The sequence below is a fragment of the Bos indicus x Bos taurus genome, chromosome 24 (assembly GCF_003369695.1).
Source record: "Bos indicus x Bos taurus breed Angus x Brahman F1 hybrid chromosome 24, Bos_hybrid_MaternalHap_v2.0, whole genome shotgun sequence".
NCBI lineage: Eukaryota > Metazoa > Chordata > Mammalia > Artiodactyla > Bovidae > Bos > Bos indicus x Bos taurus.
Window position 1 is genome coordinate 60,874,074 of NC_040099.1, and position 27,039 is coordinate 60,901,112.

Here is a 27,039-nt window from a genome sequence, read left to right on the forward strand (position 1 = left end):
TGGTGGTTAGTTCTCACCCACTAGGCAAGGCCTGAAGAACTGTTTAGTGTGGGGCGTGGCGGAGGTATCGCTTTTGTAAAATAGTTGGCAAAAACAGCTTCCAGAAAGGGCCTTATCTGCAAGCATTGTATTTCGTTCCATGAACATTATATTAAATCAATTTAAACGTACCTGGAAGGCTGTAAGGTTTGCCTTTTAAAACATCTCTGCGATTGTATCTCTGTGTGTCTGTGTCAGTGAGGGCATTTGAGTTCAGACAGAAGAGTGTTTGTCTACAGAAAGAAAAACACTGAAAACTTCTATGTTGATCATTCTGCTGTTAGAGTTGAGAAATTATAGGACCAGACTGTGTTCATTGAGGTCATTGATCACACAGCCGTGTTTATCCCTAGTAATCCAAGACCTAAGTAAGGGCAGAGTCGCTCATACCCCGGCCAGCAAGTGTATTTGGTATTTGGGATGTAAAGCCTTGTTCTGGGGAAATGCACAGCCAAGACACAGCTGGGTCTTCACTGTCGGGTCCAGAGGACAAGGCGGGCGAAGAGTAACACCTTCTGTACATGAAGCGGTGCAGGGAAGGAAGGAGGGATACAGCTGGAGGAACCAGGAAGGGCTTCGGAGCAGGACGCTCCCGAGGCCATCTTGGAAGGACGGCTGGGAAATCAGGGGTCAGAGGCAGTTGGGGAAGAAAGCTCTCTATTGGAGAAGATGGCTTGAATGGTTTAGGCCTAAAGCAATCTTGCCAAGAAAAGAAAACCCACATATTTTTATGACTTTATGGATAGCAAATAGCACTCTGTAAAGCTAGCTGAAGGAAGCCTGCCACAGACAGGGCAGTAAACATTTGCAGTGTTTGAGATAACACTTGTGTGGCCCTCATTGAGGTGGCAAGGTAGACTAATCAGGAACAGAGAGGTCGTGGGCCCTGGAAGGCCCGTGGGGAGACCCCGCAGAGGAAATCCCCTGGGTGGGGCTGCAGGGCTCGTGGGTGCCCGCCCTGGCCCAACAATCTCCCTGCCCCACTGGCCCATCCTAGCGGGAAGACCTGGCCGTGTGTTCCTACTTTGTTTAGAGAGTCACAGACTCCGGGATCAGCGTCCTTTTCGTTGGTTTTGTTGATCACAGATATTTCGAATGCCCCCGCCACCCCCCACCCCCGCCCCGGTATTTCCTTCCCACCACTTCCCCTGAAAATGGCACATCTGTAATCTGAACGTATTCTCTGTGTTGATAAGGAAATATGAGTTTGCTTTTACAGTTATCTACCAGAAATTCTTATGCCAGGAAAACTGAAACAATAAAGGTGTATCTTTGAAGGTCAGTAAATCAGTGTTTTATGAGGCCATGAAAAGGGGAGTTCCAAGCCAGGGCCTCCTTTGCAGAGAGTGCTGTTTGAAGAAGGAGCCACGTGAACTTTCTCTGCCAGCTCAGTATTAAAATTCCCCCCATGCTGTTTTCCTATTTTTGAAGTGCATGGGAAAAGAAAGCGGTGTGTTTTCTGCATGTGTGTCCAGAGGAGGCTGGCGGGCCGTCTTGCTGTGGATGTGGATCTGCATCCCGCCTAGATGGTCCTCAGCTCTCCAAGTGACTCACGCCCCAGGGAACCCACCCTCGGGCCAGCGGGGCTGGTGGACAGCCATGGCCTGTCTGCTGTCTGCTGTCTGCCTGCAGAGTCCGGACCCCAGCCCGCAGGAGAAACACCCGACCCCACCTCAGTCACCCCCCGCTGCAGTGGGTGGGATTGGGATCCCCGCCGACAGCTGATTTTCCTTCCCACCACCCGTACCTTCCCAATCTTATGGGTCACTCCAGCTGCCATCTGGGAGCTTAGACATTCAGTCATCTCAGAGTCTTTGTGACCCCATGGACTGTAGCCTGCCAGGCTCCTCTGTCCATGGGATTCTCCCGGCAAGAACACTGGAGTGGGTGCCACTTCCCCACTCAGGAAGGAACCCGCGTCTCCTGTCTCCTCCACTGGAGTGCGTGGCCCTGGCCTCTTCCAGGAGATCTTCCCCACCCAGGGATTGAACCCGCGTCTCCTGTCTCCTGCATTGGCAGGTGGATTCTTTACCACTAGCGCCACCTGGGAAGCTCCAAGCACCGAGCTGCCTCGTGGGACCCACTGCTAGAAACAGATTAAACTCAGCTCCTTTCCGCCCCAAACCCAGCCTCTGAGCCTGAAAACCCCAGAGTGAGACGGTGGACTTGGGCAGAACAGAAGACCCGGTGGGAGTGATCTCTCAGAGAGCTCGTGGGCTTGGCGCTGAGCGGGAGGCGCGGCCCGCCGGTATCTCTGCCCTCCATCCGCGGGCGCTGTCAGTCTGTTTCCTGGCGGGGGCCCGGCCTGCCGGCTCCCCAGCCCTCCCCCTCCCTGGCCCTGCTGAGCTAAGGCAGCCCCGTCAGCATTTAGGCGCTCGCCTGCGTGGATGTGTGCTCACGACCCAGCTGTCCGCGTCCTGTGGGCCAGCAGTGACCTCCAGCCTCAGGTTTCCGTGGGCTGCCATGTTCAGGGTAAGAAAGAAGACTGTGTTGAACGTGTTCATTTAGCTCAACAAAAGGAGCGCCTCCTCCCGGTGGGACGCCAGGAGAGCAGGCCCAGCCCTGGTCTCCCGGCACCGCTGAGTCTAGCCGCGAGCAGACAGAACGCGACGGAACCCGTGCGTCCCCGGAGCGCGCTCAGAGTGCGGGTGCGCGCCCAGGGCAAGAGGGCCTTCACCTGCTTGGAGGCGTCGGGGGAATGGCCCCACTTTCTTGCCGTGCGGCTGTGCACGTCTAAGGCGCAGAAGGAGGGCGAGGGGGCGGCCTGGGCGGGGGTCTGAGGCTGGTGGGCGCCCTGCCTGGCGGTGGGAGCCGCTGGGGGATAACAGGGGTGGACGGAGTCCAGTGTTTGGGGTGACTCCAGAGGGCCGTGTTCCCGGGCTGCCAGGGCAGGTGGCGAGAGGGAGGCCGAGAAGGGCTTTATGTGCAAATAGTCTAGGTTTTACCCCCGCGTGTTGTGTGCTGGGGAGGGACGCGCGGTCAGATCTGCAGGTTGTGGGGAGCAGCGCCATGGGGAACGGGGGTGGGTCCCCAGGGGGCGGGAAGGAGGCCAGGGCTCCTGCTCTGGGGAGGAACTTGGAGAAGCTTGAATGGGGTCAGGAAGGTGGGGAGAGAAAGGAGGCAAGTGCAGGGTGCCCCGAGGTGTGCCAGGTGCTGAAGACACAGGGGCAGAGGATGTGGTCGCACCTATTATTTAAAAATATATATATATATGATAGATGTCAGGACAACACAGCTAACTATTTGCGTGATCCTTCTGCACAGTTTATTAAGGAAACTTCTTAGTCCAAATCCAAGTCAAATCAGTTTCAGTTGCAAGTAAAGGATTTTTCCCCTAAACTGTAAAGAAGAATGCAGTGTAGGATATGGAATCCCATTTGCTTCGGATTGTTGTACTGGGAAGCAAAATTCCTTAGAGCCCCTAGAGGTAAAAACAAGCTAAGAGCCCCAAGGCACTGCAGGAAATTTGTGTGCCTTAGAATTCAGAGCCATTTCCTGGCCTAAAGGTGTCTTTGAATCAGAGGGTCAGGATGTAGGCAGAGTTTGAGAACTCAGGACTACAGAGATAAGCGGCCGGCGGTCCCCTGAGTCCATCATCAGGGCTGGCGTGACCTACCCCGTGGTCTTCTACAGTGCCCTGGGCGCACCCGCCCCCAGCCCAAGCCGTGTTTACCTTGGACGGCAGCTGGGCAGAGCTCTTTCTCCTGCAGGAGGCCCCTTTTCCTGGTGGCTGTCGGTGCCTCAGCTGAGTGTTTCTCTTCCACTCTGCCTGCCCCCTCTGCGCCCCCACCCCCAAAAGCCCTGGCCTCACAGGTGACACAGAGGCCCTCCTGGCACAGGCAAAGGCAGAGAGCTGCCAGGTCTCCAAGTGGCAGGAAGAACCGTGGGCAAAAAAACGACCCTTTGGGTTCATTGGAATAATAATAACTCATGACATTTCCTGTTCAGTGTTCAGAGTACAAGAACCACTTCCTCCAGCCACCAGAAATTTGAAGACTTTCCATGAAAAATGAGGAAGAAAAACTCTTTAACATGTTGTGAACGTGATGGCTGAACCTGGGAGGCGGGAAGAGAACAGGGGTTCTGTCACACAAGTCCTGTCTGCACCACGGCCTCTGCCAGCTCCGTCCTCCTTACTTCCCCCAATAGGAAGGGAACCTTTTTTCTGAGGTTCTGACTCTTTAAAAACATTTGCTCCTCTCTGCAATGTGCATGCATGCACGCTAAGTCCTTTGGTCGTGTCCTATGCTTTGCGACCGCGTGGACTATAGCCCGCCAGGCTCCTCTTTCTGTGGATTCTCCAGGTAGGAACACTGGAGTGGGTTGCCATGCCCTCCCCAGGGGATCTTCCTGATCCCAGGATTGAACCTGAGTCTGTTATGTCTCCTGCATTGGCAGGCAGGTTCTTGACCACTGGCACCACCTCACTGAAAACTGTGCCCTTAAGTAGCACAGACAGCTGCCAAGCGCCTGTCCAGTTGAAAAACTTGTCAGGGGCTCTCAGTTTTGTACCCAGGGTAGAAAAGCAGCATCACGTCTGAAACATTCATGTTAATGGAGACTCTGGTCCCTGTTTCAAGCCTAGTGGGGATTGATCACATCTGCCCTGGTTCTGCCGCGAATCCTTCAACAATTCTCAGCGGCTGGAACGTCCCTGTGGCCCTAAATCTAGTACTGTCTCATAGTTCGACCCGGTTCCTCGCATTTGCTCTGTTTGGGGGTGAAGATCCGCTGGCCACTGTCTCTATTTTCGTGTTTCTCTCGTTGAAGACCGTCAGCCCACTACTTCCTCTCACTCAAGTTATTCATGCGACTTCCTTTAACCTCGCTGTCAGCTTCTTTCCTTTCAATTCTCTGGATCCTGGCTTTGCAGTTCCAGGAGGTGCTCTGGAAAACAGAACTCCCCTCTGCGCCCGGGCCCCAGAACACTCCTGCCTCGTATTGAGGCTGAGACCGCCCATCTGCGTCCCTGGCAGTTAAGCGGGTCAACAGCTGCCCGGAGGGTTGAGCCAGGTGCCTAGGGCGTGCAGGGCAGGACAGGGGCCAAGGAAGCCTCTGGGCCTGGACGGACGTGATGCCAAGCGGGAGAAAACCAAGGCCTGGCTGGTGTCTAAGACCCGAGCCGGCCTGGTGGGGGCGGCCTGGACCCTGGGAGCTGAGGAATGCATGTCCCCAGGCCCGGACATCAGACACCCTGTGGGTGGGACCCTCCATCGGTGTCACCCCCTCCGCAGGGGATTCTGAGGCACGCTGGAGTTTGAGACCTGCTGCTGTAGACGTCGGATGCCACGGAACGATTTTGAGCTCAGAGCTAAAGGAGTATTGCCTGATGACCGTCTTAAACGCACCTGCCACCTGTCAAAGCCCTCCCGTGTGCCTGGCACGTGCTAGGTGCTGCTCGCAGAGGTCTAATCCCCACTCCAGCTCACCGGGAAGACAGGACTAACGCCCAGGACCCCATGAGAACGGCACGTTCAGGGCAGGCGTCAGCCCCGGGGCGCGGCCCTCACCCCACAGGGAAGCCGCGTCTGCGGTTGCTGCGTGACAGGCAGGGCTCAGACAGGGAGAGCTCCAGGCCTGGGGCGTGCAGAGAGAGAAGCAGGCTCCTTAGGGCTTGGGGAAATAGCACCGCCGGTCTGCATCTGTGGGACCCGCTCGAGGAGGTTCATCTGCGGAGGGCGCTCTGTTGTCGACTGTCACCGAGCAGAAGGGGAAAGGCTGTGACTTGAAGGCTGGGTTTAGGCGGGCACCCTGGGCAGCCTCAGCTCAGGGTCCATGTGCGGGTCGCTCCCTGACTCAGGAGGAAAAGAAATGTGACAGACTGAGTCACCGCTGCCACTTCCCGGCGCGAGGGCATCTCTGACTGCGGGCAGCCCTGGGGTGCCGGGAAGAAGCTGTCCTGTCCCCGCTGGGCCAGGCACTCCAGCCCTGCCCTGCGTTTGTCAGGACGTCCCGGGCGTGTTCATCCCCTTCTGCCGCCCCCCAGGCTCTGTCCTCCGTGTGGGGGGCTGGGGGGGCCCCTTCTGAGGAGCTTAGGTTTTCCTTATTCCAGTCGGGGTCCCTGTGCCCAGGTCACCGAGGTCCTATTTATGTGTCTGGTTACAAATGACCAAAGCACCAGATGGTGGGATGGCATCACCGACTCCATGGACATGAACTTAGGCAAACTCTGGGAGCTCGTGAGGGACAGGGATGCCCGGCGCGCTGCAGGCCATGGGGTCGCAAGGAGTCGGACACAACTGAGCGACTGAACAACAGCCAAAGCCCTAGAATGGGCAGCTCGTCATCGTAACTAAGTGGGGCGATCCTTGGGACGAGGGATGTGGGGGTGATGGGCGCCCGCTGCTCTGCGCCCGCACGGTGAGTCCAGGGCGTCCCGGGTGGGGCCGTCGTGTGAGAGGCCCCCTCCCGACGGCAGCGGGAGCAGCCGCATGTGGGCCAGGTGGGCCTGCCTTCCGTCCCCGTTGGAGAGCGAATCCGAGCCCAGGAAGGGATTTCCGATCTTGGTCTGGCCTCCCGTTCGCCCCAGGGTGTCTCTGACTCTGCCCCGATTGGTGGAGCCCTTTTGAGCCCGTGCTGAGGAGCGTGAATCTGATTCAGAACTCGTAGGAAACCATTACAGTTTTCTGTAAGGGGAAGTTGTAAGATCACAATCAGTCCTTCAGGAAATATTATTCATAATTTACTGAGAATTTGAGCATTTGCTGCATGCCTGGCACTGTGCCACTCTGCTTATCACGCACGGTCTGAGTGGGCCACCTTGTCTCTTGGTGAGGAAGAAGGGAGCTGGGGAAGATAAGGAAGGGAGAGCCTCGAGCGCGGTGCCCGGCCAGCGGGAGACGTTCAGTGAGGACCTGCTCTGCCCTTCGCCCCCTCCCGCCGCGCGGCATCTGCGCGGTGGTGGGCGCGGCAGGGCTCAGGGTCCCTCGTGCGGATGGAGATGACGGTGCAGAGCCCGGAAGTGCTCTCGGGCCCTTCCTTTGGCTCTCGGGCCTTGAGGCCGTCTCTGACCTTGCTCCTCCAAGACCAGCAGTGTCGGCATCACCTGGGACTTGTTAGAAAACCTGCATCTTTATGAGAGGTTCAGGTGGCTCGCTTGCGCAGTGAGGCTGAGAAGCGCTCGTCTCTGAACAGTGTAGGCGAGTCAGATTCCCGTACCTGGCACCGTGCAGCGCTCAGAGGTGTTGAGTATCCTGGGTGGTTGAGTTCGTGTGTGTTTCTTTTTAAGTGTAGCTCACTTGTGGCTGAGACAAGAGAAGGTGGAGCTCAACTATGTTCAGGAAAGAAAGGAAGAGGGCGAGTTCAGCCAAGTCCAGGAATGGCCCTAGACCTGGGCTTTAAGTCTTGAAAAGCGAGGCAGACGAAGGCTGTCGAGTGTGGCAGTGACTGTACCAGAGAGGGGGCCGTGGTGCTCCCCTCCCAGCCGCCGAGATGGGGAGAGTCTCCCCCGGGCGGCTCCCCAGGGCCCGGGGTCCTGTGGGCACCGGCTCAGCACCCGGAGCGGGCTTCATCCTTCCTTGAACCTGGAATCGAGCCGAAGTCCTAGGATGTGACCCCAGGAGCCTGCCCCCGGAGGCTGTGAGATGCGTGGGGGGTTAGGGCCTCGTGGCTCAGTGGCCCTGGACAGGCTCCCCAGGAGAGGCGGGCTGTGCGCCTGGCAGGCGGGGTACAGCTGGCGATGGATGGCCCAGCCGGGGCGGGGAGGGCGCAGCGAAGCTGGGGGTCAGGGTTGACCCAGGGGCGGGCGGGCTCGCCAGAGTGGCATGGGGGGAGGTCCGAGGCCCGGGGGTCGCAAAGACAGCCAGTGCGCTCACTGAAGGTCCTGAGCAGGGGGTGACCCCGAAAGTGACGTGGGGGGCAGGCAAGTGGGGGAGGTGGGGAGTGTGCGGTTGACTGGGAAGAGGAGGAACACAGAAACCCACCTTAGATCTGGGGGAGAATGGGTGCGTGGGATGCTTGTACATGTATGGCTGAGTTCACTGTTCACCCCAGCCTGTCACACCATTGTTTGGTTATCAGCCGTACCCCACTACAAAAGAGAAAGTTTAAAAAAACAAAACCGCCGGTGATCCTCAGCGTGACTGTGAGAGGAGACAGTCCGGGTGGCTGAGACCTTCTAGCACAGGGGCTGAGCAGTCCAGGTGTGAGACCTTCGCTTAAATGACAGTGGCCCGAGTGGGGAGTCAACTGATCGGCCTTGCTGACCCGGGCCGAGGGTTGAGCAGGACCGCAAGGCTGGAAGGGACAGGGCGAGGGGCCGCGCGGTATGCTTCCGGCCTCGGTCCTGGGCAGGGCCGCTGGCGAGATGGCAGAAGTGGATGGGGGCGGGCCGGGGCAGGTGTGGGGGCCTGGGGAGCCCTGAGGGGCCTTCATCTCGGTCTGACCCATCTCTGACCTTGGCGCTCGACTCGCAGCAGTGCTGGCATCACCCGAGAGCCTGTTAGGAGTGCAGACCCCACCCCAGACCCGCCCACCGAGCGGCACCTTTGCATTCATTTTCCAGGTCACGCTGTGCACACTTAAGCAGCAGGCCTGGGGCTTCCCGGGCGCAGTGGGGACGTCACCTCCCCGTGCAGGGGGTGCAGGCTGACCCCTGGTCAGGGGGCTAAGATCCCGCACCCTGTGGCCGAAAACCCAAAACGGAAGGCAGAGGCCACATTGTAACAAGTTCAAAAAACACTTTAAAATCGGTCCACATCAAAAAAGGCTGAGCGCCAAAGAACTGATGCTTTTGAACTGTGGTGTTGGAGAAGACTCTTGAGAGTCCCTTGGACTGCAAGGCGATCCAACCAGTCCATTCTGAAGGAGATCAGCCTTGGGATTTCTTTGGAAGGAATGATGCTGAAGCTGAAACTCCAGTACTTTGGCCACCTCATGTGAAGAGTTGATTCATTGGAAAAGACTCTGATGCTGGGAGGGATTGGGGGCAGCAGGAGAAGGGGACGACAGAGGGTGAGATGGCTGGATGGCATCACTGACTCGATGGACGTGAGTCTGGGTGAACTCCGGGAGTTGGTGATGGACAGGGAGGCCTGGCGTGCTGCGATTCATGGAGTCGCAAAGAGTCGGACACAACTGAGTGACTGAACTGAACTGAACATCAAAAAAAAAAAAGGTAGAACAGGAATTGTTTTTTGAAAAGGAAGCAGGCCAGGGCAGTCTAGCCCCTTCCCTGGCCCCTTTGGGGTCTAAAGGCCTTATTAGCCGGGTGCACTCCCACCATGGGCTTCCCTGGTGGCTCAGCTGGTAAAGAATCTGCCTGCAATGTGGGAAACCCAGGTTCAACCTCTGGTTCAGGAAGATCCCCTGGAGAAGGGAATGGCTACCACTCCAGTGTTCCTTCCTGGAGAATCCCATGACAGAGGCTGCAGTCCACGCGGTCACAAAGAGTCAGACGTGACTGAGGACTGACACGTCACTTCCCCCAAAGAGCAGAGCAGAGCCTCGCAGGGCCCTGGGCACCCAGCAGAGCAGCGTGAGCTGAGAAGCTCGGGTTCGTAACGGTTACTGCAGGGAAGAGGAGAAAGGAGCTCTCCTGTCAAATGAATAAAAGTTAAAACAAAAAATTCAAGAATGGCAAAGAAAAAAAAAAAAACCCTCCACACTGGGAGAATAAAGGGGGCATTCACAGAGCCTGGGAGGGTTGGTGTGAGGACGAGTCACCCACCCTAATCGCGCTGTTTAGGGAACAGACGTTCCCTCTGCTGCAGGTAGCGCACAGCTGCAGACTTGCTTCACCCCTCATCTCCCAGAAGACAAAGACACTTGCAATTAAAGTTTTGAAATGCAAGGTTATTTCTTCATTTTCCCTTGGGCCATATGTTTTCTAGGAGCAGAGATAATACATGCATTGTGAGCCGAGTAAGAAAGAGAGATGAGCAGAAATCAATAGACCTTTGATATGCTCTTGTCTGAGTAAGATTTTTTTTTAATGAGCTTATCTGGAATCAAGGTGATCAGGGGGGAAAAGATGCTGATGGGGCCATAAAACCAACTTTCAAGACAGCTCGTGAAGTCGACTGTATTGTTTGGTAGATCGAAATGGTGACTATGCCAAGACTTCTAAAAGGCCACAATTACTCTACATTTTTACGGGTTTTTTTTTTTTTTTCCAGTTAAATCTGACCTGAGTCAGATTTTTGTTTCTGTGTGCAGTATCTATTTTTAAAAAATCTCATAGCAAAATGGTTAAGATAGTAAATTTTGTTATGAGTATTTTATCTCGGTTAAACTTTAAAATTAAAAAAGTCTTATGACAAATTATTTCCTCCCTGATGATAAAAATAGCACGGAGTGCTTATTATTTCAAGTGTTATGTCCACTGGGAACCTGCAGTCTGTACCTCAGTCCTGAAGCTGCAGGTACATGTTAACTCGTGATGTGGATAAACTATGTCACCAGTTGTGTGGATTTAGACTTCCCGTTAACCTGACTTGTTCCCTCACTTCATGCAGGTCTCCACTCAAAAGTCACCTTATCAGTGAGGCTCCCCTCGTAATTCCATCACCTTATCCTGTTTCATTTTTCCATCGTGATCATTCCAGCCAGATTCCATTGCATGTTTGCTTCCTGCCATTCTTCTCCCAAGGACTGTAAGCAAGGACTCTCTCTGGCTAATATCTACCATGTCCACAAAACTTAAAATTGTCTCTGGCACATAGGATGTGTTCAATCAGCATTTGGGGAGTAAATGAATGCAGTGTGTCCCACTTTTAGGTTGTACACTGGCCAAGCACGTCTTACTTAAATGCTAAACCTCCTTGATTATTTTCTAGAGAACCACGCAGTGATGCTGTTTAGATTGGGAAAGTTTTTCTTCAATAGGACAATCAAGGATTTCTTTCAAGATGGTGAAAATGAATCCAAGGGTCCTACAGCCCTCTGGTAACCATTCTGGTCCTATATAATGAGTCAGCCCTGTTGACAGCTAAGTCTAGTCCCGTGCACAAGTCTGGGCAAAATGAAATCACCCCATAAGAATGGATAAAGGACTTAGGCAGATATTTCTCTAAAAGTGGCCGATAGGCACATAAAATAGATATTCAGCATCACTGATCATTAGGGACATGCAGGTCACAAGCACACTGAGTGGCCCGTGGCTAAGGTTCGGTGCTCCCAATGCAGGGGGTCCAGGTTCGGTCCCTGCTCCATGAACTAGATCCCACATGCTGCAACTAACAGCTAGTGCTGCAAATACACAAATTAATTAATTATGAAAAACCACTCTCATTAGGATCACTTACCAAAAGAAATGAAAAGTAACAAGTGTTGGCAAAGACATGGAGAAGCTGGAAGCCTCGTGCGTTTCTGCTGAAAGTGTCAGTCACTCAGTTGTGTCTGTTTCTTTTTTGACCCCGTGGACTGTAGCCCTCCAGGCTCCTCAGTTCAAGGAGTTCTCCAGGCAAGAATACTGGAGTGGGTTGCCACTCCCTTCTCCAGGGATCTTCCCTACCCAGGGACTGAACCTCTGTCTCCTGCACTGCAGGCAGATTCTTTACCAGCTGGTGCATTTCTGCTGGGAATGGATTAAGACAGTGCAGCAACCGTGGGGGGATGCCTGGCAGCTCCTCTAAGAGCTGAACACGGAACGACTGTGTGACTCGGGTGTGACTCCAGAGAACCGAAAGCAGCAACCTCAGCAGGTTCCTGTGTGCCGGTGCTCACTGCCGCTCACAGCAGCCCCGTCACAACAGGGAGATGGAAGCAACCCACACACCCACCCACAGACGAACGGCTAAGCAAACTGACTCATTCATACAATGGGGCATCATTCTGCCATCAAAAGGAACGAAGTTCCCACATACGCTACAACACGGACGAACCTTGAAGACCAGGCCAAGTGAAATAAGCCAGACACAGAGACAAGTCCTGTATGATCCCACTTACGCGGGGTGCCTAGAAAGTCAAGTTCACAGAGACAGGAGGCAGAAAGAGGTTGCCAGGGGCTGGAGGAAATATGGCAGTGTTCTTTAACTCCAGGGCTCCCAGACAGCGGTGAGAAGGAGGAGGTACTGTGTAGTGCCTAAGACAGTTTCTGTTTGGGGTGGCACGAATGTTCTGCGGAGACCATAGTGATGGTTGTACATCTGAGTCTAATTATCACCACTAACTGTATACACTAAGAAATGGTTCAAATGGCAAATTATGTTATGTATATATATACGTGCATTTTTAAATATATACATAACATTTTTACTTTTCAAAGGGCTGACGTGAAAGAGCCAAATTTAGTGTTTCCAGATGGAGACAGCCCTTTATCCCCTCCCTAAAAAGAGCCTCTTTCTTCGCCCTCCTCCATGACTGAGACTCCCTGCCTCGTGCGCTCACACCTGCTTTTGGCCTGGCCGTCCCGTCACTGAGACGCTGGTCATCCCCCGATCAGACACTGTGCATCGTCAGAAGGAGCGTACGCCTTCTTATCGGCCTTTCTCACGCCACCACTCTCTGCAGTGTGCTCCAAGTGTGGGAAAGTGTGAGTCGCTCAGTCGTATCTGACTCTTCGACCCCATGGATGGCAGCCTGCCAGGCTCCTCTGTCCATGGGATTCTTCAGGCCAGAATACTGGAGTGGGTGGCCTCTTCCTCCTCCAGGGGATCTTCCCGACCCAGGGGTCAAACCCTCGTCTTTTGCACTGGCAGGCGGGTTCTTTACCATCTGAGCCACCAGGGAAGCCCCAGGGTGCTGCTAAAAGGCCCCCCTTTCTTCCCCAGATGCTACGTCCTCCTGGTCCACTCCCTGGCCCCCAGCCCCGGGGCCCGCACCCCTCGGGGTCTCCCTCCTCTCCTCCTCCTCCTGCCAAGCATCCTTGGCTCCTCTGCCCCTCACCCCTGCCCCCTAGCTTTGGGGTCCTCCTGCTAAGATCTCTTCCCCTGTGTCCCAGGCAGGGTGCCCTCCCCTTCCTGTTCCTGTGACCAGTGAGGGCTGTGTCCAGGCACTTCCTGGAACCTGATCTTCGGCAGACCAGGCCCTGCACCATTGTGGGGTCCCCACCTGCTAGTTTTCTCTCCTCAGTGCCTGTGGGGTCCGGCGCTGCACACTTTGAGACGGTGGGATGGGCCCAAGGCCTTGTCCTACACAAGCCTGTCCCTTGCACGGGCATGTGAGAGCTCAGAAAAGGTGTTCTTGAAGGTGTGATGACAGTAGAGCTTTTTAAGAGATGGGTCCTTTCTGTCATTAAACCCTAGACCAAGCTGAAATTCCCCTTCTGGTCATACCACATGAAAAGTCACTTTACAAGGTAAGGCGGATGACTCAGGCAGAGAAGTGACTGGCCTTACTCTGGTGTCTGCAAGTGAGGAGGTCAGCTCCCAACCCCATTATGGGGAGTGGTCTGTATAAGGGGAGGAGGTGGATTCCTATTAGTGGTTTTCAGTGAGTCTAGTAGTTGACCAGCCGTGATGAGTGCCTTCAAGCTGAAGTTTTGAATACTCTTTACCGCTGGAAACATTCATAAAACGCATTTTAGAATGTCCTAAATCCCTCAGTAGCAGCTCAGTTATTAATACATTATCAATAGTAGTCACAATGTCATCCTTTTCTTCACATTCTTCTCAAACTAGACACATCTTTTCACGTTGTACCAATCAGAGAATAGTTGAGCCTCAATTTTAGCAGCAGAATTTTTTTTTTCAAGAGTCGATAATTTTTTTTTTCAAGAGTCATATGTAAAATATGTTTCTGTAAATGCAATTGTGGCTTCCCTGGCGACTCTTTGGTAAAGAATCCACCTGCCGATGCAGGAGACGTGGGCTCAGTCCCCAAGTTGGGAATATCCCCTGGAGAAGGGAGTGACTACCCACTCCAGTCTTCTTGCCTGGGAAATCCGCTGGACAGAGGAGCCTGGCGGGCATGGGGTCTCAAAGAGTCGGACACCACTTAGCCACTAAACAACAACAACAAAGGGAACTGGAGTATTCTAGATGTCAGGGGGCTTTCTGTTTAAACCCTCTGATTCTCTGTATTGCATCATGACTTAGACCATGCACCTGGCTTGTATCATGTGAGGTCTTCACACAGTTCAGTGGTCTCCCAGGGAGTGCTTAGGGTGATCTGTTGGGGTGCGTGGTTCAGTTCAGTTCAGTCACTCAGTCGTGTCCGACTCTGCAACCCCATGGACTGCAGTATGCCGGGCTTCCCTGTCCATCACCAACTCCCTGAGTTTACTGAAACTCACATCCATCGAGTTGGTGATGCCATCCAACCATCTCATCCTCTGTGGTCCCCTTCTCCTCCCTCCTTCAATCTTTCCCAGCATCAGGGTCTTTTCAAATGAGTCAGCTCTTCACATCAGGTGGCCAAAGCATTGGGGTGCACAGGAGATCCCCAAAGGCTGCCTATTTATTTTCTTCATCTCTTTCATCAGTAACATATCATCTTCACAGGTGCCTGTGTAATGTTCTGAAGTATGAAATGTGAAGCTTGGGTTTGTGCAAAGAAAAAGTGTGAGTTTTCCTCTGTAAACCGTGAGCTTGAAGTGCTGTCTGTTGAGTTTTTTAAAGTGGAAACATCTAGCAGGGCGTTTGGATATCCCTCGATTCTGACCCTGTTGACAGCAATCCCTGGCAGGATCTCCCAGCCCCTTTCTCAGCAGAAGCTTGGAGTCAGCTCACCCCACACCCAGCTTCGGCCGCCATCACCGACTGAAGCCCCAGACAGAAACCACCGCAGTGACTCTGGCCACCTGCCACGATCTCAGTCCCATGAGAAAGCACTGCTTTATGTGAAGTCAAACAGGCTTTAAAAAAAATAAACCTTTTCGATTAAAAACATGTTTTTTCTGGGAATCCCCTGGCTGTCCAGTGGTTAGGGCTCTGCACCTCCCACTGCAGGGGGCACAAGTTCGAGTCCTAGTGAGGGAACTAAGATCCTGCACATCTTGCAGAGAGGCAAAAAAAAAAAACAAACCACGTTTTCCAGTCACCAGAAACACTCTGATGTCAGCTTGTGTGATCACGGCTGCTGCTAAGTCACTTCAGTCGTGTCCGACTCTGTGCGACCCCATAGATGGCAGCCCACCAGGCTCCCCCATCCCTGGGATTCTCCAGGCACAGCCAGGTTAAAACTAAACGGGGAAGGTGCATCCAGAAGCTGGCAGGGCTTCGGGATGTCCCTGCGAATCCCTGCTCTTCTGCACCCTCTTTCCTGTTTCTGCCAACACGCCTTCCCCTCCGTTCCCCCATCAGGGGACGATCTGATAGAAGGAACCCGGCTCGCCGATTCAGCCCAGGGGTGTGGTTAACCCCGCTGCCAGCGGCCACCAGCTAGGGCGCGCATCACTGAGGCCAAGTCGCTGGGGGACTGAGGTGGGGCCCCCTCAGTCCCCCAGCGACTTGGCCTCAGCGGGAAGAAGCACAGGCTTCGTTTTCACTTGCTATTGCTGCCTTGCCGGGCTTTCCCGGTGACTCAGTAGGTAAAGAATCTGCCTGCAACATAGGAGACTTGAGTTCGATCCCTGGGTCAGGAAGATCCCCTGCAGAAGGAAATGGCCACCCACTCCAGCATTCTGGCCTGGGGAAGTCCCAGGGACAGAGGAGCCTGGCGGGCTACAGTCCGTGGGGTCGCAAAGAGTCAGACACGACTGAGCAACTAAATCACCACATCACTACATCATTTGCACAAATTGCCCCTTCGCATCCTCACTGCGGTCGGAGGGGTACAATGATTCGCCCCATTTTATAGGCAAAGAAACAGAGACTCAGAAGTGACTTATCCCCACCTTGTCCTCAGGTTGTAGAAAAGCAGACAGTTTTAAATGTCGGACCGACCTGGAAGTTCGGTTCGGAGAGCTGCCCTGGATGGAAGAGCCGTAATGGGAAGCCCGCCCCGCCCTTCCTGACCGGCGGAGCCACCTGGCCAGGCGTCCCCTCTGTCTTCACTGGCGCCCTGGTACCACCACCCTTCCTTCTCCAGGGGCTCGCCCAGCCCCAGCCTCTGCTCTGCTAAATCCTTACATTCTGGCTCCTCAGACTTGACTTCAGTTAGTGTTTCATTTTTCTATTTTCTATGGAAACCTGCCTTATCTGATTTGCAAGCTTAAAATGACTCCTCTATGACATCCACTTCCAGGTCTGAACTGTTAACCAAGAAGTCTGATGGTGGATGCTTTCTTTCCAGTAACAGACATATGACTGTGCCATATTCGAGACTATAAAGCTGGATAAAATAGAGAAGGGGCTGGAAGCTTCTCGAGAAAAGGAGATAAGAAAGGGACCAAACTTAACAGGTCCCCCAGAACATCCCAATTTCAAGGGTCTGTGTTTGGACTCACTAATTGAAGTGTTCAGAGGGGAAACCCTAGACCTTGTCTCTGGCCTGACTCCCCAGCCAGCCGAGCAGAGACGTGGACGAGAAGGAACGCAGGCCTCTGTTCGCAGGCCTGTGACTCAGCCCTTTGCTGTATTTGTTGTTTATTTGTTTCTAAGAACGAAAAGCTTCTCTCTGAAAGGCTTCAGAGAAAACAAATCTCCTGGCGTGAAATCCTCATAGTAAAGCCATTTTCTTGATGTTCTGGGGAACAGGGCTCTCTAGTAGTTGATTTCTGGGTGAGAGCACTTTCAATTTTTACTTTCTTTAAGGATATTTTTTTTTCAAAGGCTGTAAGTCTATTGAGTGTTGTTTTCACATTCAGTAGTTCCTCCCTTAAGAAAAACCATCTCTTTCAGTTAGACTGTAACAATCAGAAATGTGATACAGTCTTTACTTAATTTACAGCCAGATTCTCAAATACAGTCATGGATGATATTTTATAAAATAAAATCTATGGAAAATCCCTCATTTGTTCTTCTGGGTTGAGTTCTTTTCTTCTTGATTTGAAAGAAGGAGCCAAGCTTCTTTCTGTTTTGTTACATGTCAGCATGAATTTTCAGTAGAGCAGAAAAGTAATTTTAGGATTCATAATGCCTTTCGGTACAATTGGGTTGATTTAACTGCACGAAAAATAAATATTTAAGTCAATCTTCCCTGCAGGATTCCAAATACAGATCCTCCAATCTCTGCCACTCTGCTCAGAGAAATGTTTTGTTTCTTCAGCTTGGAGTTTTTCAGGATTAGACCTAACATGGCATTGCATTGGGAAACAAATCCAATAAATCCACGGAGCTTTATAAAGACAATTTTGATTTACAATTTATTATCTCCCAAAGCCTTGCATAGACTGTAGACATGCTTATTCCAGAAGAGTCTGTCAGCCATTAAAATTAAATAGCAGCTTGTACGCCCTGAAACGAATATCGACATGACACAAAACACAAAAGAAAGTGAGGTAACAGATGGCCAATACGCTAGATGCATTGTCTTAACTGCTTTTTTAATTTTAACTTCTTTTTTTCTAAGACTGTCCAAGGAATGTATATGGGCAGGGGAGAAGAAAGGGGGAAACGTAAAAGATATTTGCTATAAACAGCCTCTAGGGATCCTTCTATACTCAGGAGCTGTCTGTCAGGAAGCAGAAGTTAGTCGATGCAAACTCTGCGGGCCAGACGTTACTTTTGTAGTTTACTGATTAAGCCTGTAGTAGGGCCCTGTCAGCACATGCGTGGTTTTTACAAGGCTTCTAAGTACCCTGAATCAAAGCCTATTCCCCAAACACAAGCGCTGCGACAGACCTAACGTTGAATTTATGTGACCGTACCCTTTATTCCATAAATAGTTGAGAAGTCGTTCTGCTTTATTTGTTTAATGAAAACAAGGAGGGGTCAAAAGCCCTGTTGTTTTAGAGGGAAACAAGTCGATCCTAAAGGCAAACGAGACAAAAATGTAGATAACTAGAATCTATACCGCTCAAATCGGTTACCAAAGGCCGTCTGTTGCTCCGTCTTGGGCAAAGAGACGAGACTGGAGGTGGTTGAGAAAATCACCCCGTTTACTGAAAATCCGCCGCCTTATGCTGAATCCCGGCTCCCACTGCTCCCCGCCACCCACCCCATTCCCTGGGAGATTGCTTCCGAAATACTTAGGTAGGAACATATTTTCATCTAATTCCTGCCTTATGAGGACTGTTACCAATGATAAGAGCTGCCATCTTTGGTTTCAGGGGGAGATTGTTTTCCGGTCGCTGTGCCCCACTCTTTGCAACCCCATGGGCTTCAGCACGCCAGGCTCCCCTGTCCTTCCCTGTCTCCCCGAGCTTGCTCAAACTCATGTCCATTGAGTTGGTGATGGTATCTAACCATGTCATCCCTTGCCGCTCCCTTTTCCTTCTGCCTTCATTCTTTCCCAGCATCAGGCTCTTTTCTACTGAGTCCACTCTTTGATCAGGTGGCCAAAGTACTGGAGCTTCAGCATCAGAGGATGGAGTCAGGCCCACATTCTGAGCAGCGGGAGGAAAGGGCCAAAGGACCAGGAGCTTGAGAGGCCTGAAGGCTCTCCCAGCGCTGGTGAAATGAGGGATGTCAGAACTAGAACCCAAAGGAAAAAGGAGGGTTGGACTGGGAGGGGCTGGGGGCGTCCACTCATTCACACCAGAAATGCCCCTCTGTGGATGTGGGCCATCTGGACAGAGGCTGGTATCCAAAAGACCCAGCTCTGGCTCGCCGGAGACCAAGCCTAAGAAGGTGGGGTTTGGGGACGTGGGAGCAGGGAGGCCACAGGCAGGGCTGGCCTGGCCTTCAGCACCAAGGGACAGGTCCCCAGGGGGTCAGCCAGAGGGGCAGCCCAGGGCGTCCAAGGTCTAGAGTTCCCACTAGTTACAAACGCAGGGACTGCAGTGCAGAGGGAGAGCCGTGGGATCCTGGACATGGAGCGTGGGATCAGAGTGAGACCAGCACAAAAAAGCGAGTTTTACGTGCTGTGTGAGCCCCAGGGATCCACAAATCCTCTACTAAGAAGGCCCATCCTAGTGCTGCAAGTGGAGGAAAAGAAACAGCTTATTGGAGGCAAAGAGCAAAGAACAAGGGTTAAGTCAGTTCAGTGGCTCAGTCGTGTCCGACTCAGTGCATCCCTGTGGACCCCAGGCCTCCCTGTCCATCTCCAACTCCTGGAGCTTACTCAAACCCAACCATCTCATCCTCTGTCGTCCCCTTCTCCTCCTGCCTTCAATCTTTCCCTACATCAGGGTCTTTTCCAGTGAGTCAGTTCTTCCTATCAGGTGGCCAAAGTATTGGTGCTTCAGCCTCAGCATCAGTCCTTCCAATGAATATTCAGGACTGATTTCCTTTAGGATGGACTGGTTGGATCTCCTTGCAGTCCAAGGGACTCTCAAGAGTCTTCTCCAACACCACAGTTCAAAAGCATCAGTTCTTTGGCTCTCAGCTTTCTTTATGGTCCACCTCTCACATCCATACATGACCACTGGAAAAACCATAGCTTTGACTAGGTGGACCTTTGTTGGCAAAGTAATGTTTCTGCTTTTTAATATGCTGTCTAGGTTGGTCATAGCTTTTCTTTCAAGGAGCAAGTGTCTTTTAATTTCATGGCTGCAGTTACCATCTGCAATGATTTTGGAGCCCAGGAAAATAAAGTCTATCACTGTTTCCATTGTTTCCCCACCTATTTGCCATGAAGTGATGGGACCAGAGCCATGCTCTTAGTTTTCTGAATGTTGAGCTTTAAGCCAACTTTTTCACTCCCCTCTTTCACTTTCATCAAGAGGCTCTTTAGTTCTTCTTCACTTTCTGCCATAAGGGTGGTGTCATCTGCATATCTGAGGTTATTGATATTTCTCCCGGCAATCTCGATTCCAGCTTGTTCTTCATCCAGCCTAGCGTTTCTCATGAGGTACTCTGCATAGAAGTTAAATAAGCAGTGTTGACATACTCCTTTTCCTATTTGGAACCAGTCTGTTGTTCCATGTCCAGTTCTAACTGGAGCTGCTACAGATTTCTCAGGAGGCAAGTCAGGTGGTCTGATATTCCCATGTCTTGAAGAATTTTCCACAGTTTGTTGTGATCCACACAGTCAAAGGCTTTGGCATAGTCAATAAAGCAGAAGTAGATGTTTTTCTGGAACTCTCTTGCTTTTTTGATGATCCAATGGATGTTGGTAATTTGATCTCTAGTTCCTCGGCCTTTTCTAAATCCAGCTTGAACATCTGGAAGTTCACGGTTCACGTACTGTTGAAGCCTGGCTTGGAGAATTTTGAGATTTACTTTGCTAGTGAGATGAGTGTAATTGTGCGGTAGTTTGAGCATTGTTTGGCATTGCCTTTCTTTGGGATGAGAATGAAAACTGACCTTTTCCAGTCCTGTGGCCACTGCTGAGTTTTCCAAATTTGCTGGCATATTGAGTGCAGCACTTTCACAGCCTCACCTTTTAGGATGTGAAATAGCTCAGCTGGAATTCCGTCACCTCCACTAGCAAGGGAGGAAAAAAAGAACAAGGGAGGAAAAGCAACAACGACAGAGTGTATCCAGTCTCCTCCAGAAGGTGCGGGCCTCCTCGGGAGTTTTCCAGATGCTTCTTATTTACCCTCAAAGCACACTTCCTTGGGGCTTCCCTGGGGGCTCAGACGGTAAACAATCTGCCTGCAATGCGGGAGACTGGGTTCGATCCCTGGGTCGGGAAGATCCCCTGGAGAAGGGATAGGCTACCCACTCCAGTATTCTTGCCTGGAGAATCTCATGGACAGAAGAGCCTGGCGGGCTACAGTCCTTGGGGTTGTAAAGACTCAGACATGACAGAGAGACTCACACACACACATTTCATGAACCATATCTATGTACGTATGTTGCCTTATAAGTTGTATGTTGATTGTTATTTTGAAAGTTTGAAGGTGTACTGCCAAGTATCTAATGTAACTCAGGAACGAAGTAGGGATCAGTCTAAGTTCTACCTTAAATTAGATTAATACCAGAATTGTCTGCCTCACCACAGTCAATTTTCCCAGTAGCAGAATTACTGATGTAACCTGAAAGACTGGTAATCCTATAGCGGTGTGAAACAGACATGTCAGTTCTGCAATGATGAAGACGTTCTGGAATTAGACATCAGTGCTGGTTGCATAACTTTTTGAATATACAAAAAAAAAAAAAAGCCCACTGAATCATAACCTTTGAAAGGGGAAATTTCATAGTATGTGAATTATCTCTCAGTACTTTAAAAAGAAGACATGTCCAGGTGTAAAGTCACAATTAGCTTAGGAGACAGAGATGAATATTAAAGAATAATCTGTGAAAATCTGTTTAAGAGTTAGGACATCTGGTCACCTCTGGAATCACAGCTTCCCTGTTTTTGCCAGGGTGACACTCCTGGGCTAGAGGGCGGATGGGCGGAATGAATCAGAGCCCTGCGCCTGAACGTGTAAACAAACTGTTCGCATATTCAGGTGGCTGATGCTTACCAGATGCCAGGGTTCGGAGCCCAGCTCCCAGCCCACAGGGGCACCTGACAGAGCTCTGGCTGCTGCTTCAGGAGGAGCCCTTTCAGCAAATTCCCCTAAAAAGAACCTGTGTACGTGACCCAGACAAAGCCTGCGCCTATCTTACAGAGACTTGCAGTTTTCTTACCGGTTAGAAGCAATCGGCCTTGATCATCTGAAATACCGTCCAACGCACATTTCTCTGGTTTGCTTTGTCATCACCATGGCAGGAGCGCTCGCATGCCATCAGGCTTAAACGGAGCCTTTCTGTGAAACAGAATCTGCATTGACTGCATCCAGCTTCACCTTCGCCTCTGCATCTCTCCTCCGTGCACACGTTGCTGTGCAGACGCAGAGACACGGGCTCGGATAAAAACAGGAAAAGACCCCAGAGAGCAGAGGCGGGGCAGTTTCTGTTAGGTCATATTTACCAGTGTCCACGGGGCTCACTGGAGAAGGCAATGGCACCCCACTCCAGGACTCTTGCCTGGAAAATCCCATGGACGGAGGAGCCTGGTGGGCTGCAGTCCATGGGGTCGCTAGGAGTTGGACATGACTGAGCGACTTCACTTTCACTTTTCACTTTCACGCATTGGAGAAGGAAATGGCAACCCACTCCAGTGTTCTTGCCTGGAGAATTCCAGGGACAGGGGAGCCTGGTGGGCTGCCGTCTATGGGGTTGCACAGAGTCGAACATGACTGAAGCGACTTAGCAGCAGCAGCACGGGGCTCACTGCCCTGATCCTGTGAGCCTGTCTCGTGGTGGATGCTTGGGGAACGTCGGTCCCGTTACCCAGGTCCACAGAGAGTGTCAGACGGCCTTGGAACCAAGTCCAGATACAGCCTTCCCGGCACCCTGGCTCCGGAAACACGTTTGACGCTCTCGTTGACCTCAGAGGAACTGTCCCTGGCCGCAGCCCCCCAGAAGCTCTTTGCCTGGCCTGGGGAAGGTCAGGGAGGCCCTTACTGGCTGCGTCCTGCACGCCCTGCTTACTCTTTTCTTAATTTTTACTTTTTGGCCATGTCTCATGGCGTGTGAGATCTGTTTCCTGACCGGGGATTGAACCCGGGCCCCCTGCTTTGGACGCAGAGTTCGCACCACCGGACCACCAGGGAAGTCCCTCTTTTCCGGTTTTAAATTTAGTTTTGGCTGTGCTGGGTCTTCGTTGCGGCACGGGTTTTCTCTACTCGCAGCCCGCGGAGGCTGCCCCATTTGCGGTTCGCGGGCTTCTCTTGCAGAGCTTAGGCTCCGCGTGCGGCTTCGGGAGTCGCGGTTCCCGGCTCTAAAGCGCAGGCTCAGTCGCTCTGGTTCACGGGCTCAGCTGCTCCGCGGCATGTGGATCTTCCCAGACCGGGGATCGAGCCTGTGTCCCCGGCGTTGGGAGGAGGTTCTTCACCGCTGAGCCGCCGGGAGCCCCGGCTGATGTCTGCCCTGTGAGCCGGTGCTCACTCAGCGCGCAGGGAGGGCCCGCTGCCCCGCTTGCAGCCCACCGTGGAGAGCCAAAGCCCCTTGAGAGCAAGGTGGTGACTGCGGACCCCAGCCCAGCAAGGCCCTGCGCCTCGGTGTGTGCACGCACCGTCTGCGCTGCTGACCCCGGGCCTCCGTGTCTCCCTTGGGTCTGTAACTCGACTGCCTGCTTGTCAACAGGGGTGTGTGTTGTTTTTCTCTAACAGAGACAGCTGATAAGGGAAAGAGCTTTACTGTGGCAAACTGATAAGAATCTGAGTGAATGCAGGGTACTTGGCTTTTGTTTTGCTTTGCTTAGATGAGCAAATGTGGAAATTATTATTGGTGTTAGAATCATGCAGAAAGGAGACCGAAGTTCAAAAAGCTGGAGCGGCTCATGGACATCCCCCGAGCCGGCGGGCCCGCGGTGCTCCGGGCTCCAGGTCACAGGCTCCCTATAACCCCTTGCTGTCCCACTTTTTAAAATTCTCTGCATGTTAAAATTTTTTTAAAGGCAAGCAGTATTAAGCATCTTTCTAAAATCATAAATAGCTTGTCAGATCACATTTCCCTTGGTATAACACACAGGCTTCCCAGATGGCTCAGAGGTAAAGAATGTGCCTGTAAAAGTCAGCAGACAAAGAGAGGCAGGTTTGATCCCTGGGTCAGGAAGATCCCCTGGAGGAGGGCATGGTGACCCACTCTAGTGTTCTTGCCTGGAGAATCCCATGGACAGGGAAGCCTGGTGGAATGCAGTCCATAGGTTGCGAAGAGTCTAGTACACGTATGAAGGGACCCCACTCTGTACTTCCCCAGTTTTTATGACCAGAGTGGACTGACCACACGGTGGATGACACAGAAGTGGGGCCACTTCTGTACGTGGTTGGTCAAAAGCAGTTTTCAACCTTCTGGGTACCATTTTTAAATTTCCTTTCAATCCATCCTGTTAGCATGAGCGTAACCGAAATATTTTTAAATACTTAAATGGATCTCGATGCCAGTATCCTTGGTTTTGTACATTCTTAGGGGAAAGAAATGAGCTAGAATAGGATAGTCATATCTTTGGCCGGGGGGCGGTATCATGCCGAGCGGCGGCAGGACGGTTTCTGGTGGCTTCCTCTGGGAAGAACTTGTGTTTAATCTCTGCCTGATGCACATTTTCTTTCTAGGTGACTTTGCAGATCACCCCTCCATGTACCAGCGAGAGGTATTACGAGCATCTTGGACAATGCTGTAAGAAATGTGAGCCAGGTTCGTGCGGCTAAACCTCCTGTTGTGGCCCTCCCAAAGTGGGTGGGACTCTTTTTTGTTTTAACCTTAGTAAATAACTGATTCTATCTTGCCAGATGAGAAATGAAATCGGATAGGCTTCTTATGGCAGTGGCAGGTAGTAATGTCTGTCACTCTGAAGACAAAAATCTTACTCTCAATAGATGAAATAACTTAAAAATCAAGAGCAGTTTCAGGAACTGGAATTAAGCACCAGTTTTCTAAAACACTATTTCTGGAGAAGGCAAGAGGTTTTTTAAAAACTCTGTTTTAGAAGTTTATGATTCAAACTCTCAAAATATGCAATACAAGTCTTATTTAAAAGGATCACTTGCAGTAGTTCCCTGGTTGTTCAGTGGTTTGGGCTCCGCTCTTTCACTGCCATAGCCCAGGTTCAAACCCTGATGGGGAATTAAGATCCCGCAAGCCGTGAGGTAAGGCCAAAAAAAAAAGTATTAATTTCATAGAAATTCGCCAGGGGTAGGGTTGGGGATGGGGATGACTGTCTTTGAATCACTGCTAAAAATTGCCTAAATCCTGTTATAACTTCTCCCAAAACAGCTACTGAGGAGTAGGAGGTAAATCGGTCACCATTTCCCCAAAGTGGTTTTGACAAGGAGGTGTCAGCTGCTTCTGTGGCCTCGGTGAGGCCCCAAGTCTAGAGGGTTCTCACTCACTCCCAGTTCTGGGGAGGGAAGAGGAGCTTTGAGGAAAAGGAGCTTACCTTATTACAAATCCTTTATAGATATTTCAGCTACAAATATTTTTTGGGTGCACAGAGTAAAGATCCATTGATTTCACGCATATGCGTGTGTGTGAGTTTCTGAGCGTGTGTATTACTCGCTGATCAAACAAAGTTAACCGTGAACCCACAGTGTTCGTAGGACAAAAGAAACGAACTCTGCGGGTCGACAGTAAAGGGGTTTGAAGATGGAGAGGTGAGGCAGGAGATGAAGTTTCTCTTGCTTAGTCCCCAGGGAACCCCTCGAGTTCTGCAGGCACCAGTTTGAAAACCGTAGTTCTTTTCCTGAGTGAGCAGAGGTTGGGAGTGGAAAGGGCTAGGGTTTTACTTAGAAGGTCTAAAAGACTGTGGTGACCACAGGCATAGCAAACCCCAGTGAGGTTATCTGGGCCAGCCAGGAGGCCTGAGGAGCCCCTGCTGTGAGACATGACCTCTGTCTTTGGGGGACATCCTGGGACCATGTTCATGTAAAGGGTTTGGTAGATTGGTGCTTTTGTTTTTTTCCTTGGCTACACTCTAAGACTTGCAGGATCTTAGTTCCCCGACCAAGTATCGAACCTGGGTGCTCGGCAGTGAAAATGCAGAGTCCTAACCACTGGGCTGCCAGGGAACTCCCAGATTGACTCATTTTTATTGATTTATTGGGAGGAAGCAGTTTTGATTGGCGCATGTTCCCCCTTCTAATTTAAGGAACATACATGTCTTCCAAATGCACCACTACGTCTGAGAGCGTCTGTCTGCCCTGTGGCTTGGACGAGTACCTGGACACCTGGAATGAAGAAGATAAATGCTTGCTGCACAAAGTCTGCGACCCAGGTGAGTCAGCCTGTCGGGGCAGTGTGGGTGAATGACATTGTTGGATATGGTGATGCTCTGACTTTGGGGGCAAGGAAGACGTCTGCCCACAGACCCCCGAGGGTGTGCCTTAGAGCCCAGGAGCACTGTGTTACGGCTTTTCGTATAGAACTTCTGTCCTGGAATATATCTGTTTTGTTTTGTTTTTACTGAAAGTGAAAGTGAAGTTGCTCAGTCGTGTCTGACTCTTTGTGACCCTGTGGCCTGTAGCCCACCAGGCTCCTCGGTCCCTGGGATTCTCCAGGCAAGAGTACTGGAGTGGGGTTGCCATTTCCTTCCCCAGTTTTTATTGAAGTACAGTTGCTTTAGTGTTGCGTTTGTTTCAGGGGTGTGTGTGTGTTCTTTTTCAGATTCTTTTCCCTTATAGGTTATTACAAAGCGTTGAGTGCAGTGTCCTGTGCTGAGAGTTGATCCTTGCTGGCTCTCTGTTTTACATACAGCAGTGTGTATATGTTAATCCCAGACTCCTGATTTATCTCCCCTCCTACATTTCCTCTTTGCTAACTAGGTTTGTTTCCTATGTCTGTGGGTCTCATTCTGTTTTCTAAATAAGTTCATTTGTATCATTGTTTTAGATGCCACATATAAGGGATAATATATGATATTTGTGTGTTCAGTCCTGGAAGGTATCTTACACTTGACAGAAGGTCTCCACGGCACTTCCACATATGTTGTTACTTAATTCTCACAAAACAACCCTGTGAGAAAGCTACGCTTACCCCATCGTAAAAATGAAGAAACTTACAATTATCCCATTGTAAAAACGAAGAAACTAAGAGGCAGTGAGTGATTTCTCCAAGGTTACAAATGAGAAGCAGGACTCAAAACCAGATCTTCTAACTCCCAGGTCTTTTTCCTAAACCATCCACGTCTTCCTACCTCCATAGTCTGATCTACTTACCATTACTGCTATAGGGCTTTTGCCTCAGAGCTTTTAAAAATTAAAGCTTATTTATAAGAATAGGATCAAAATATGTCTCCTGAGTCCCAACCCAGAAGCTCCTTTCCTCCCCTCTTTTTCCATCTTTCATTCAGGTCATCTGTTAAGGAAGCCACGCCGTTAGTCCTGTGGGGTTTCCACTGTCAGGGCTTTGCTAGCTGCATTATCTCGGTCTCATTAAACGATGTCTTCTGTCCCCTGTATTTCCTGTAAAGGGGTTATTAGATTTAGAAGGCTGATCAGAATCTGGTTTGGGTTTTTCTGCTTTGTTTTTGGCAAAACTCCTTCAAAAGGTGATGTCAGGGGTCACAGTGTAGCTGCTTCTCTCTTTTCTGGGTGATATGAGCAGCTGTTGACCGTCATGACCTAGATCCATTTTCATTTAGGGGCTGCAGAAAGGTGATGTTCCAACTCCATCATCCTTTCTTCATTTATTGGCTGGAATGCTTTCTAAC

General features: G+C 51.3%; 1 protein-coding gene across 3 annotated transcripts in view; it reads left to right on the forward strand.

The window, feature by feature from the left end:
* Positions 1-2,034: 2,034 nt before the first annotated feature.
* The window catches only part of TNFRSF11A (TNF receptor superfamily member 11a), a 58,313-nt gene continuing 33,308 nt past the window's right edge, over positions 2,035-27,039 (forward strand). For 2 of the 3 annotated variants that reach the window (XM_027525924.1, XM_027525926.1), the window contains exons 1-3: positions 2,036-2,511; positions 23,948-24,029; positions 25,480-25,605. In XM_027525924.1, the coding sequence (XP_027381725.1) occupies positions 2,503-2,511; positions 23,948-24,029; positions 25,480-25,605 (217 nt within the window). In that variant the 5' untranslated portion in view covers positions 2,036-2,502. Of the gene's footprint in view, positions 2,512-23,947; positions 24,030-25,479; positions 25,606-27,039 lie in introns of all 3 variants that reach the window. The other variant, XM_027525925.1, reaches the window with a different exon arrangement.